This window comes from Octopus bimaculoides, chromosome 1 (assembly GCF_046866305.1).
Source record: "Octopus bimaculoides isolate indiv1 chromosome 1, ASM4686630v1, whole genome shotgun sequence".
NCBI lineage: Eukaryota > Metazoa > Mollusca > Cephalopoda > Octopoda > Octopodidae > Octopus > Octopus bimaculoides.
Genome location: NC_142928.1, coordinates 81,130,659 through 81,142,859, shown reverse-complemented (window position 1 = coordinate 81,142,859; position 12,201 = coordinate 81,130,659). Strand labels below are relative to the sequence as shown.

The 12,201-nt window shown below is 35.0% G+C and overlaps 1 protein-coding gene across 17 annotated transcripts in view; it reads right to left on the bottom strand.

The window, feature by feature from the left end:
- The window catches only part of LOC106870369 (uncharacterized), a 74,801-nt gene that overhangs the window by 2,127 nt on the left and 60,473 nt on the right, over nucleotides 1–12,201 (bottom strand). For 14 of the 17 annotated variants that reach the window (XM_089352942.1, XM_089352947.1, XM_089352960.1 and 11 more), the window contains 7 exons: nucleotides 8,909–9,371; nucleotides 8,519–8,689; nucleotides 5,794–6,049; nucleotides 4,330–4,522; nucleotides 3,573–3,690; nucleotides 2,272–2,454; nucleotides 2,002–2,182 (listed from right to left, as the gene is read on the bottom strand). In XM_089352942.1, the coding sequence (XP_089209068.1) occupies nucleotides 2,002–2,182; nucleotides 2,272–2,454; nucleotides 3,573–3,690; nucleotides 4,330–4,522; nucleotides 5,794–6,049; nucleotides 8,519–8,689; nucleotides 8,909–9,371 (1,565 nt within the window). The remainder of the gene's footprint in view (nucleotides 1–2,001; nucleotides 2,183–2,271; nucleotides 2,455–3,572; nucleotides 3,691–4,329; nucleotides 4,523–5,793; nucleotides 6,050–8,518; nucleotides 8,690–8,908; nucleotides 9,372–12,201) is intronic. The other 3 variants (XM_089352976.1, XM_089353000.1, XM_089353005.1) reach the window with 1 other exon arrangement.

Genomic DNA, 12,201 nt, shown 5'->3' with positions numbered 1-12,201 from the left:
CTAAAATAGATTTATAAAAGCAGTTTAAATTTTAACTATTTATTAAGAACCTGTTTTGGACAGGTTCTTAAACTTACTGCTTGTCCCAAATCTGTTCTGTTAGAGTTTAAAATCAGTAGTACTAGCTCAGTCACAAGAAAGACTGAATCCAGTTTCTTCTGAAAATTTTGGAATCAATTTATCAAAGATTTCACCACAAATGCTTGACTTGCTGTACTACTGAGATTGAAACATCTAATCCAAAGTCCACAGCATTGTTATGTTTATTGCATCTGATATAATTTTTAAGAACAGGTAGAACATTATATACAAATATAAAAAGTTCAACTGTTTTATTAAAACCTAGATCAGGGGTCCACGAACTAAATTCAAAATTTCATATATATATATATATATATATATATATATATTTATTACACACACACAAACAAACAAGGATAAGCATATTAAAAGGGGACCATGGAAAACTCATTTATACAAAAATAAGGGTGGGAACCACTAACCTAGATAATAATGAAAACAAATGGAAACAGGGAAGTAGTGTACACCTTTAAATATTGGGTTGGCAACTAAGTTCCTGCTGTTTTCTTTTTAATTTTGGAATTTGTGTTTTTAAATTTTGGAATCTATTTTGTTGTTTTTTTTTCTAGTTAATTTTAGTTAATTTTTGTTTATTTTCAGATCATTAAAATAGAATGTCAAGTTAAGAAAAACAAGCATTTTCGACACCTCCTTCATTTTGCTTTTAATCAAGGTTCTAAGGCTGCAAAAGCTGCTCACAACATTTGCGCTGTGTATTGAGAGGGTGCCACAGCTAAAAGAATTGCTCGTGATTGGTATGCCAAGTTCAAAGATGGAAATTTTGACTGCAAAGACACACCTCGTTCTGGCCATCCACTTAGGTTCAATGAAGATTGATTAAACCAACCTTTGCAGGAAAATTCTCATCAAACAACAAGGGAACTGGCTGAGAAAAATGGAATGCTCCCACACTACTATAGAGAAGCATCTTCACTCGATGGGAAAGGTTCAGAAGTATGGAGCATGGGTTCCACATGCCCTGACAACAAAAATCAACGAGCCACAATCTCCGCTGGTTTGCATGCTTGTCACCACTCAACTCATGGACACAAGCAACGATTTCTTTATCGAATCATTACTGTCGACAAAAATGGTGCTTGTACATCAATATGAAGCAGCGTAAGGAATGGCTTAGCTCCAGTAAACAAACGACACCGCGTGTGAAACAAGATCATCTGCGTAAAACGATGTTGTGCGTCTGGTGGGACTTGGAAGGGATTATCCATTACGAATTGCTTGAACGGAACCAAACGGTCAACGCAGAACTCGATGTTCAACAGATGGAACAACTCAACACTGCTATTCAAGAGAAAAGACCTAATCATCAGCATGGAGTTTTTCTGATGCACGACAACGCCCGCCCTCATATCGCCAATATGACCAAGGAAGCCATTCAAACACATAGCTGGGAAGTGCTGCCACACCCACCATACTCTCCTGATTTGGCACTAACGGATTTCCGCCTCCTTCAATCTCTTTCAAATGCCATGCGCGGAGTTTCGTTCAATACTGATGCAGAATTGAGAGCTTGGTTGGATCAATTTTTCAAGATGAAATTGGGTGATTTCTACCAACGAGGTATTGAAAATCTTGTTGAACGTTGGGAAGAAGTTGTAAACAACAAGAGCGAATACGTTGTTTAATTAGTTGTAATTTTTATTAAACCTTTTAAAATATTTAAATATTAAAAAAAAAACAGCAGGAACTTAATTGCCAACCCAATATATTCAAAGAAGTGCTATAAACCTTTAAACACAAGATATGTTCTTCAAGAAATTAGGACAAATTTTTCCATCATTTGTTATTTACTTGACAGCATAACAGGCTATTTTAATTTTGAAGTATACTTTAATAATTATTGGCCTCAATCAGAGGGGGCAAAATAAGAGCAAGGTGTTATAGGAGAAAGAAAGTCAGTACCTCCAGGCTGTACAGGTTGGCCAACATATTGAGGATTAAACTTATGACCAAACTGCTGCTGAACATTGGAATATCTCTGAGATGCTTGGCGGTTTGGGGGCTGACTACTGAATAACTTAGCATTTTGGCTCTGCACAGAATTCATATTGGAAGCTGCAAGACTGTGGGGAGGGGATTTCATCTGAAAAAAAGAAATATGTATATATTTAGACCATAGAAAATAAATGAATTTCAACATTTTTTTTTTTTTTTTTTTAATATCATACTAACAGGTGTATTCTGTGGAGAAAGCTGTTGAGATGGGTTATACTGGGAAGCCTTTGAAGCTTGTTGCGGAGCTAGTCCCAATGGCTGAGAATGTGTTGGTGCCTGTAGGGAAAGGTTTAATCCAGGTTGGTTTCCGAAGAAAGCTGGTGCACCTGCTGCTGCTGCAGCAACTTGTTGAAGGGCACCCTACAAGAAAAATCCAAATAGTCTGTTGATCATCTTAAACTCTTTCAATTAAAGAACTGATTGAAAATTTAAACTAGTTTCATAAAACAACTTTGGTTTAGGGGGTTACTTGCTGCTGTTTCCATAATTCTTAAAATATCTGCTTCAAGCTTTTCTTTCTCAGTTTTATTTTGACTTTGTTATTTTTACCTCAAACTTCTTTTGCAGCACTTCTCTTAAATCAAGTATTGATTTCTTGGCATAATCATCTTCACGAAGTTCAAAGTCAAGTTTCTCCGTAGCCAAATTTCCTTTCATATAGTCATCTCTACTCTTCATTGCTCTCACTCTTAGTGTTATTCTTGCTGATACATTATTTCTCTTTCTCTACATCTAAATACCTTTCTTTTGAACAAAATCAGCATCTGCTTCTCATTTTCTATATCTCTGAAATATATTTTATCAAAAACAAATCCTTTTCTCACTCAATTCACACTTTCTATACCTTTGTAACTATCACAACACTCCTCTAATTTCCCTTTGATGTAAACTTTTCTTTTCTCCTCCCTTAGGCAATCTCTTTCTTCCATTACTTCCTACATTTCATTGTCTGCAGCCTGATTTACTAGGTGACTGCTATTTCCTCATGTTCCCTCCTTTCAATCTTCCACCTATTTATCTGGCCATAGTCTGCCCAGTTAGGGCTGACCTGGGTTAAATATAAAAAAAGCTCTTTATAGAATCTGTCTAAAATCAAGACTTCAGAAGCATAAGCAGTGCAATTCTGGTTAGACATAAAAGAATCAATACTACCAAACACCGCAACGATGATATGTACAATGCACCATCATCTTTCTATTAGTAACAATGTATTAAGATGTTGAGTTTTTTTAAATGCTCGTATACGTAGCAATACAAAATATATTTTTAGATTAATTGCCAATCATGAGTATCAGTTTGGAAAAATTCCAGCAATTGGCAAGAAAGTGTTTTTAATCCAGAAATGTTTACACAAACATTTTCACTAACTGAAATATATTTAACTCTCAGATAAGTGAGTGATGTATATTATCAATTGCTATACTAAAAATGCAGTTACCTACACAAGAAGTATTTTAAATAACTAAACACAAAATTACCTGTAAACCTGTAGATGTCTGCTGTGCTTGGAAAAATCCCGTTTGTTGCAAAGTTTGCTGTGGTTGTTGATAAAAAGAAGAGGTAGCTTGCATTGCTTGTACATTTTGCATTGCAGCTCTAAAATTAAGAGAAAATAGCTTACAGTAAACACTTATAGCATGTAAGGGGTTAGGGATGGGGGGGAACATTTGAAAATATTGTGTATCTTTTAAGCTACCTCATATGTATATGAAAGTTTATAAGAGCAATTTTATTTAGCTGTATGTCCTTCAATCTGCTAACCATTCAACTAGGAGGGTTACTTTGAACTTTTTATTGTTCAGTCAAATAAACTGAAAAAATTTGACATATTTTGGTCAGAGGAACAACAATATCTGAAGCTTACATGTATAAAAAATTGCTTTTGAAACCTACTGATTATTAGTCTTTAAATATTACCATCCTGGTGATATTGCATTGTTATTACCAATAGGTGAGTTAAATATTAACACTTAGTGGGAATAATACCATTGTAAATAGAAATATGAAACTAATCCACAATTTCAAGCAACTTTATAACTGTTTTTTGGGGGATTTTTTTCCCCCCTTCAAAAGAAAACAGTAAAATACATACTGTAACAATTATTAAGGGCAGTAATAAAGTCGAAAAATTTAGCTACTCTTATTTCTTGTATGTTTGAAAACTAAAAGCACAGTTTGAAGAGGGGGAAAAAAAATCACTGTGCTTTTGCAATTTGGCAAAAAAGATTCACTCACCTTGGCTGAACTAGAGGAGAACCCAAAATCTGAGAGTTGCTGGCATTTTGAGCAGTTTGTGTGGGTCCCAGAATAGGGTTAGTGCCAAAGAGTTGATTTGGATATGGAAATATTAATGGTGATTGCAAAGAAGAGCCTCCCAGTCCTTGATTATATTGAAGAGAAGCAGGAGCAAGATTTTTTTGCAATGTTCCTAAATAATAAAAAAACAAAGAATTTAAAACAAGAAATAAACCATAAAAATGATATAAAATGACTTCCAGTACTAAGAAAATTTCATCAAATACAAATGTCATTTTCCAACATTAACATAATTTCCAAAATGCATTTCAAACAAAAAATGCAAAATCATTAGATGCAGCATATTATTTACAACTCGTGGAAATATAACCAAACATTAGCCTGAAAATCAAATTTATCTAATACTATATTCATAAAAATGAATGTGTGTGGCATAAAGGACTAACTCAGCTGAACCCATAGAGGTTGACAGTTTGAGTAATGATATGAGGGCTGGGAAAGCAGTTAAACTTTCAACTAGTTGTTGAAATTTAAAAAATATGGTATGCACTAGTCATCCTGGTAGTGCAGGGTAGTGTCATAATCAATGACTAGTATAGCAGTATGATCAGCAACTACTATGATAAAGGAGATGATCTAACGAGAAGCAACACTATAAGGTTTTTTTATTAGATGCATTCTGTTGTGCAAATGAATTCATTAAATTCTATAAGAGCCAATGGTATACTGACTAGTAAAAGAGTTTTGTAAACGTTTGAATGAAATATAGAAAAATAATAAAATCTTGTACACATTATACCTGTATTTTAATTAATTCAAATTAATGTACCTTATCTTGTGAAATGTAAAATTGTTGGCAGTTGACATCTGGGATAATTTTAGTAACAAATCAAATAGGTAAGATGTACTAAGAATATGAATTTTAGTGTTTATTCATAATGTTATTGTTTTTACACCTGTTAATTAAATTTACCTGCCCATTAAAGTCAAATTAATCAGAAAGATCAGCTAAAATTATGTAACTATAAACCCTGGCATATAAGCACCCATTTACTAAATTTCAAATTTGTATATAGAAAATTAACAAAGTTACAAGCAAATATTGTGGACACCCCACTTGAACCTGAATAAATCAAAATTAATGTGAACAGATAAGCATTACATTTGACAAATTAATCTGAACATTAAAGGGTTAAGGTGCTAAAGTGTAGACAATTTAATGTTTTTATGCTACTAGCAAAACAATAAAACATTAGATTTATGAAAAACTTGAAATAACTTTAAAACAAGCTAATATCTGAAACCAAAAGTACAATAAAGAATCCCCTTTAACTGGAAAGCAATTTTCACACCTAATCTATCTCAGCAAAACATTAAATATCATAAAATATTAAACTTTTTGCAGGAAAGTTGTAATGCTTTCAAACAAAAAAAAAAACTAACCATAATCTTGTGTTGGTGGCTTCACAGCAGTTGACATAAGTGAAGTTGTAGCTGAAGAGACCATAACAGTGTTCTGCTGACCTGCAGTTTGACCATATGGTTGGTTCCTGGGTTGGTAGCCTGTCAACTGTGATGTTTGATATAGATCATGCTGTGAAAGTGTAGTTGGCAAAAATACATTAGGCTGAGTGAGACTGGCCTGACCAATCTGAGTTTGCGGCTGAGATAAGCTATATCCATAACTTTGTTGGCTGAACTGTAAAGTAAATCCAAGTTGTATTTTCAGAGTTTCATCAATTCAAAACAAACATTAACACTTACCTGACATATATACATACATGTCTACTTTTATATACATGTACACTGTGTTCATACAACCATCATTTTAAATCTGTTTTTCATACTGGCAACTGGTTGGACATGCTGTCACCATCTGAGTCACTACTCTCATCTAGTACTTGTATGTTTCAATTTAGCTTAGTTTCTACTACTCGAAACCCTGCCAATCAACAACTTTACAGAGTATACTGGGTGCATTTTTCATGGCAGCATCACAATAGAGGGTGTCACGTGCTGAGAACAAGTTCTCCCAACCCTAGGCTTCTTCCTTCATTTGCCAGGCACTTTACAATGTCTGTTGGGTACAGCCATAACTTCTCTTTACCCTTTCATTTTGTCATATTTTTGTGTGCAAAATTAAGATTATATTTTGCAGACAGAACATCCATTTAGCATACTGGCATGGGTTGTACGGTTTAACTGTGAACTGGTAAGCCATCGATTTGGCTTCATTTCTATAACTGGATGCCCTTCAAACCAACCACTCCAACACAGTATATCACCAAAAGGTCTCAGTCACTTGTCACTGCCTCCATGAGACTCAACATTCGCACAGTGCTTTTTACATGCCACCGGCATGGGTGCCAGTCACATGGCACTGGCATCGGCCACAAGACGCTCTTTAAGTGTTAATGGATAAACAAACAATAGAAGCTGTGGTCTTGTAACAGACAAAACTTCAAGTGCTAGTGTCATGATAAAATGCCCATAGTATACTCTGCGAAGTGGTTAGTGACAAAGGTATCCAGTCTTAGAAAGCAACAAAAATGGAATAGATGACGGAGACATTGCACACACATCAAAGAAAGCAGTAACACCAAATATGTGACTCAGACTGTAAGAACATGCTCAACCAATAAAAGCATGGAGTAAAAAAAAAAATTATCCTCAAGCTCTGTGTTTGAAAGCAAGTAAAATAAAATATCCCTTACTTGAGAATAAGTAGAGGTAAGTGACAAAAAGGGTATTCAGCCATTAAAACAATGCTTCAATGTGTATTCATTTTAACCATGTTAGCATAGAAAAGCAGGCAAATATTACACACATTCACAAGCACACACACACACACACGCATATTGACATACATATATACACACACACACACACACACGTAAATGTTGAACAATGAGAATGAGCACTGGATGAGAGGTGTTCAATCAAATAATAATAATATATATATATATTATGGATGGAAAGGAAGGCCCAGTGTATGTGTATATTTAAGTATGTATGTATATACATATGTGAGTATCTTTCCTTGTCTTGACATTGCATGATGTATCACCCTCGTATAAGCAGTGTCATTCATTTCCAATATTCTTCAAAAACATGTCTAGCCATGTGGAAATATTACCTTGCTTGAAAACAGGTAAAAGTTGGCAACAGGAATATCTATTACAGCATAGCTGATTAATTAGAAGTTCACTTAATCAATGCATCAAAAACTTACCTAACTAGAAAATCACTTGGAGAGTGCAGACCTCCGCCAAGCAGCTCATTTTAGGATAGATACGCGAGTGAAATTACTAATAGAGAAACGAAAATAAACTTTGGAAACAGCAACGCCGCCATAGGTTACGTGGAAACGATGAACGTGTTTTCAAGGGAGATAATCAAAGAACGTAACATTGTAATACTTCATGTAAAGTAAATATAACAAATGAAAAATCCTTCAAGAATCCATAAAAATTCCCGGATCACTACCAAAATTTCATCATCTGTTCCTTGTGTCATTACCAACTTTTCCTGCAAGTTTCATCAAATACCGTTCACAACTTTGTTATTCTGTACACAGACTGACAGACGGACAAACCAACGCTGATGAAAACATAACCCCCTTCCTTGGCAAAGGTAACAATATTTGACAAAACTAGCCAAGTGTAATGTCATTTTATACATAACTATGTAGTGATATGCTCAGTTCTCAAACTTTCACTTGTCACTGCTTATAACAAATCATCTTGTGATTTGCATGGACCACAAGTATCCAAACTCCAATTTATATTCTGTCACAAGTAGTAAGCAACAGTATCATTGATTACAGGTGTTTAATAGACTACTCACTTGCTAACTATTTCTTATGGCAAGAGTGACAAGGGAGCATCTGTATAACCTAGTGGAATTCATTCAAAAAGCATGGCTCTTTTTGGAAATATATAGAAAAAGAAAAACAAAAGCAGACTGAAATTTCTTTCATGCTTATGCAATTGAATGAAACTGGTCACAAGGAAGTAATTTAGTTTAAATATACCATATATTCTACAATATGGAGTACACAGTTTTCATCTACAAAATTCTAGTAACAACATAGTTGTTCAAAGTGTACACAGTGGGATCACATGGGAATATGGATTTAATATATATAAACAAATTTGGATTTACTTACTCTCGGTTCTTGAGTCAACAACTGCGACGAATTCAGCTGATACGGAGAAAGCTGGTTAGGTAACAATTGAATGGGTGGACTAGGAATCGGTAAACTTGGAATCAGGTTTGCATTGCTGTTCGCCACACCAGGCACTTCTTGGGGTTGCGGTTGGAGCTGCTGAGGTTTAACCTAGTTAAAAAATAAATATTTCTCTCTATGAAATGTAAGAAATAGGTTATCATACTTCCTGTAAATATGCAGTACATACTACATTTCCAAAACTAGACTATTTTGATTAAGATACTATTTACTCCACCATCACAATTGTCAAGCATTAAGTAAATGAACAATCTGATTAAAATAAGAAAAATGGAAATTACAATTTTTAGACAAGAAAAATTTACTTACCTTGCAAACATTACTCTGTTCCACTAAAGATGGCTTAGAATCACCAACATTACTTGGCAAATGACTGGTAACAGTTAGAGACATAGCCATACTTTGTTGAGAGTTAGAAACCAGGTTTGGTCCATGGTGAGGCAGGGAAGGAGTGAGAGCAGTATTGTTGACAGAGGTCTCCTCCATGCCCATCACAGGTTCCATGTGGTCCACACCATCCAATGAGACTGACTGTGCCACAGCATTAACAGTTGTAGAAGTAGCTGCAGTAGAGCTGGCAGCAGCAGCAACAGAAGTTGAACTAGAAGAGTCCCTATCACTTGCATAGGAAGGATACGTGCCTTGCGTAGACTGCTGCTGTTGTTGCTGCTGAGTTGTAGATAACTGCTGTGGCACAGCAACAGCAACACTACTTTCGGAAGAAGTTGTATTTTTGACATTAAGTAAAGATTGGGGGGCATTGCTCTTGATACTGAAAATAAAGTTAAAATTACAGGATATGTATTACTATACTCCACTAAGCCAATATGTATTATTAAAATATTTGAGAAACCACACTACTCAATAACATTTCAAACACACACATATATATACTGTACACATATGTATACAGTAAGACATTACTACCAAAAATCAAAACAATTTTAAACTGTTATAATTACCACACTGATTTATCAAATGTTTATAAAATGAAAACTAAAAACTATTTTTAAAAATATAAAAATTTCATTGAAAATTATTCCATTAACTGCTTATAAACTATATGACTGATTTGTAAGTACTTCGTATCAAATATATGAACTACAGAAATAAATCAAATCTAATTAATCGTTCAAAAAGAAAGTTACAGATGAAGCTTCAGCATCATTTGGTTTATTTTGAGTTCAACCACCAGTGGTTTCTACAACCACAGGAAGATCTGAAATAAGCACTGAGCATTAGCAGTTTTTGACTATTTACAAGACACAATGTATCAACTTCATGTTTAGGCCATGGACACAGCAGAGACAAGATGCAACTGCCTCTTGAGAAAGAAAGGACTTGGTATGCTACAGACTCAGCCACATTTCTCTAACAACCAACATTATCACAACCCCATTTTTATGCTTGCATGGGTTAAACAAATCATCTCTTGCACAGTTAGTCACCATCTCCTTTTGAAGTTCAGTATCCTAAAATCAGGTTTTACCAGATCTTTAATCTTCCCCTTCCACATTGATTGCTTGTGCCTTCTTTACCAACTGTGAGCTTCCATACATATCAAATGCTCTTACCAGACATCATCTCTCTTGAACACCATATCCAATTCTTCCAATACCCAGTTTTGGGGTTTTTTACATTTAACATTACATATATCTATTGAAGCATGCTTGCCTCATTCTGTCTTGGAAGTATCATACACTTGACATTTTCCTCTAGTGATTTCATTTATTGCTTGTAGAGCTAATAGCTTCTTAAACTTTTCTTACTCTGATAACTGTTTCAACTACCAATTGGAAAACCTACATAAAAGTTATAAACTGCTTCTAGGTTGCTTCAGACTATTTGAATGAATTTATTTCACAAGAGCATTTACTACTAACTAATACTGCATATCTACCACATACAAAGTGTCTTCGGTCTGCCTACCCCTGGTTCCAATAAATCTTTTGTGTACCCATATTTTACAGTATGGAATTCTTAATCTTTTCTCCATACTGAATGCTACAACTTATTAGATGGCAGCCAATGAGTCCTATCATTATTCTTGCTCACTAAAATTTGTTTTTATTTGATTTACCTAGGTACCCCTCAATTCTATGTCTTGTAATTTTCTTCTCTATATCTTAAAATTCAACCTTGAGAACTAAGTCATCAGCATGAAGGAGTTCCAAAGACAGCCAGTCTTAAACTCCACCATATCCTAGAGAACTATAATAGAAGGGAGCTGAGGAGCAGGTCCTGATGGACTCAATCTTTAATCCTTGATGAACTAATTGTCAATTTTCACCTAGCCATATCTGTACAAGTTACACAGTTCTCATAAGCCATAGTTTTCAAGTACCATACACAGCATGTGGTACCCTAACACCTTCTCTTGATTAGCAAGTGTCAAGTATAGTGACTTACTAACTGAAAACCTTTGTACTTGTTGCACTAGGCAGAAGGCATCAAGAGTACCCAATACTAGTTCAAATTTGAACTACAAATTATCTAAGCTAATTCTCTTCCCAATCAATTACACTATAATTTATTGTTGCTTCCATAACTTGACATATCACAATGCTTATAGTGTTGCTTCTCGCAAGATCATCTCCTTTATCATAGTAGTTGCTGATCATATTGCTATACCAGTCATTGACTATGACACTACCCTGCACTACCAGGATGACTTATGTGGATGACTAGTGCATACCATATTTTTTAAATTTCAACAACTAGTTGAAAGTTTAACTGCTTTCCCAGCCTTCATATCATTACTCAAACTGTCAACCTCTTTGGGTTGAGCTGAGTTAATCCTTTATGCCACACACACATTCATTTTTATCAATACTGTGATACCCTCAATTCTAGGTCTTGTAGCTTTCTTCTCTAAATCTTAAAATTCAACCTTGAGAACTAAATCGTCAACATAAAGGAGTTCCAAAGACAGTCAGTCTTAAATTCCACTTTATCTAATATACTGTATAATTTCCAAACCTGTCTTCAATATCAGCAAAAGAATACTACTATAATTTTGAATGCTTTTTTTTTTTGTCCTTGATAGCATTTTAGTTTATATATTTTGCAATTTGGAACACCTTACACCTATGATTCTCTTCTCGCAGAAAGTTTCTTACCAGCCTCTCTCAGTACTATATACTTGCAGGTAAATTCTCTAGTATTGACTACCTGACACTGAGACAAGCTTTAATGGCTCTTATCTCTAATGCAACATTTCACCATCATGTCACTTTCTATCTGGTTGAGACCTTGCTCCAAGCACAGATCTGATTTGTAGCTTGTTGCAGGTTGCTTACAGCAATTTCCAATTGTTTTCTGTTCATCATCATCATCATCATCATCGTTTAACGTCCGCTTTCCATGCTAGCATGGGTTGGACGATTTGACTGAGGACTGGTGAAACCGGATGGCAACACCAGGCTCCAGTCTGATTTGGCAGAGTTTCTACAGCTGGATGCCCTTCCTAACGCCAACCACTCAGAGTGTAGTGGGTGCTTTTACGTGTCTGTTATAAGCAGAATTTCCCTAACAGAAGAATCTTTTAACTTCCATACCTTCAGTCAGCAAATTGTGTGAGAGTTCAACCTCTTACTCTGAAT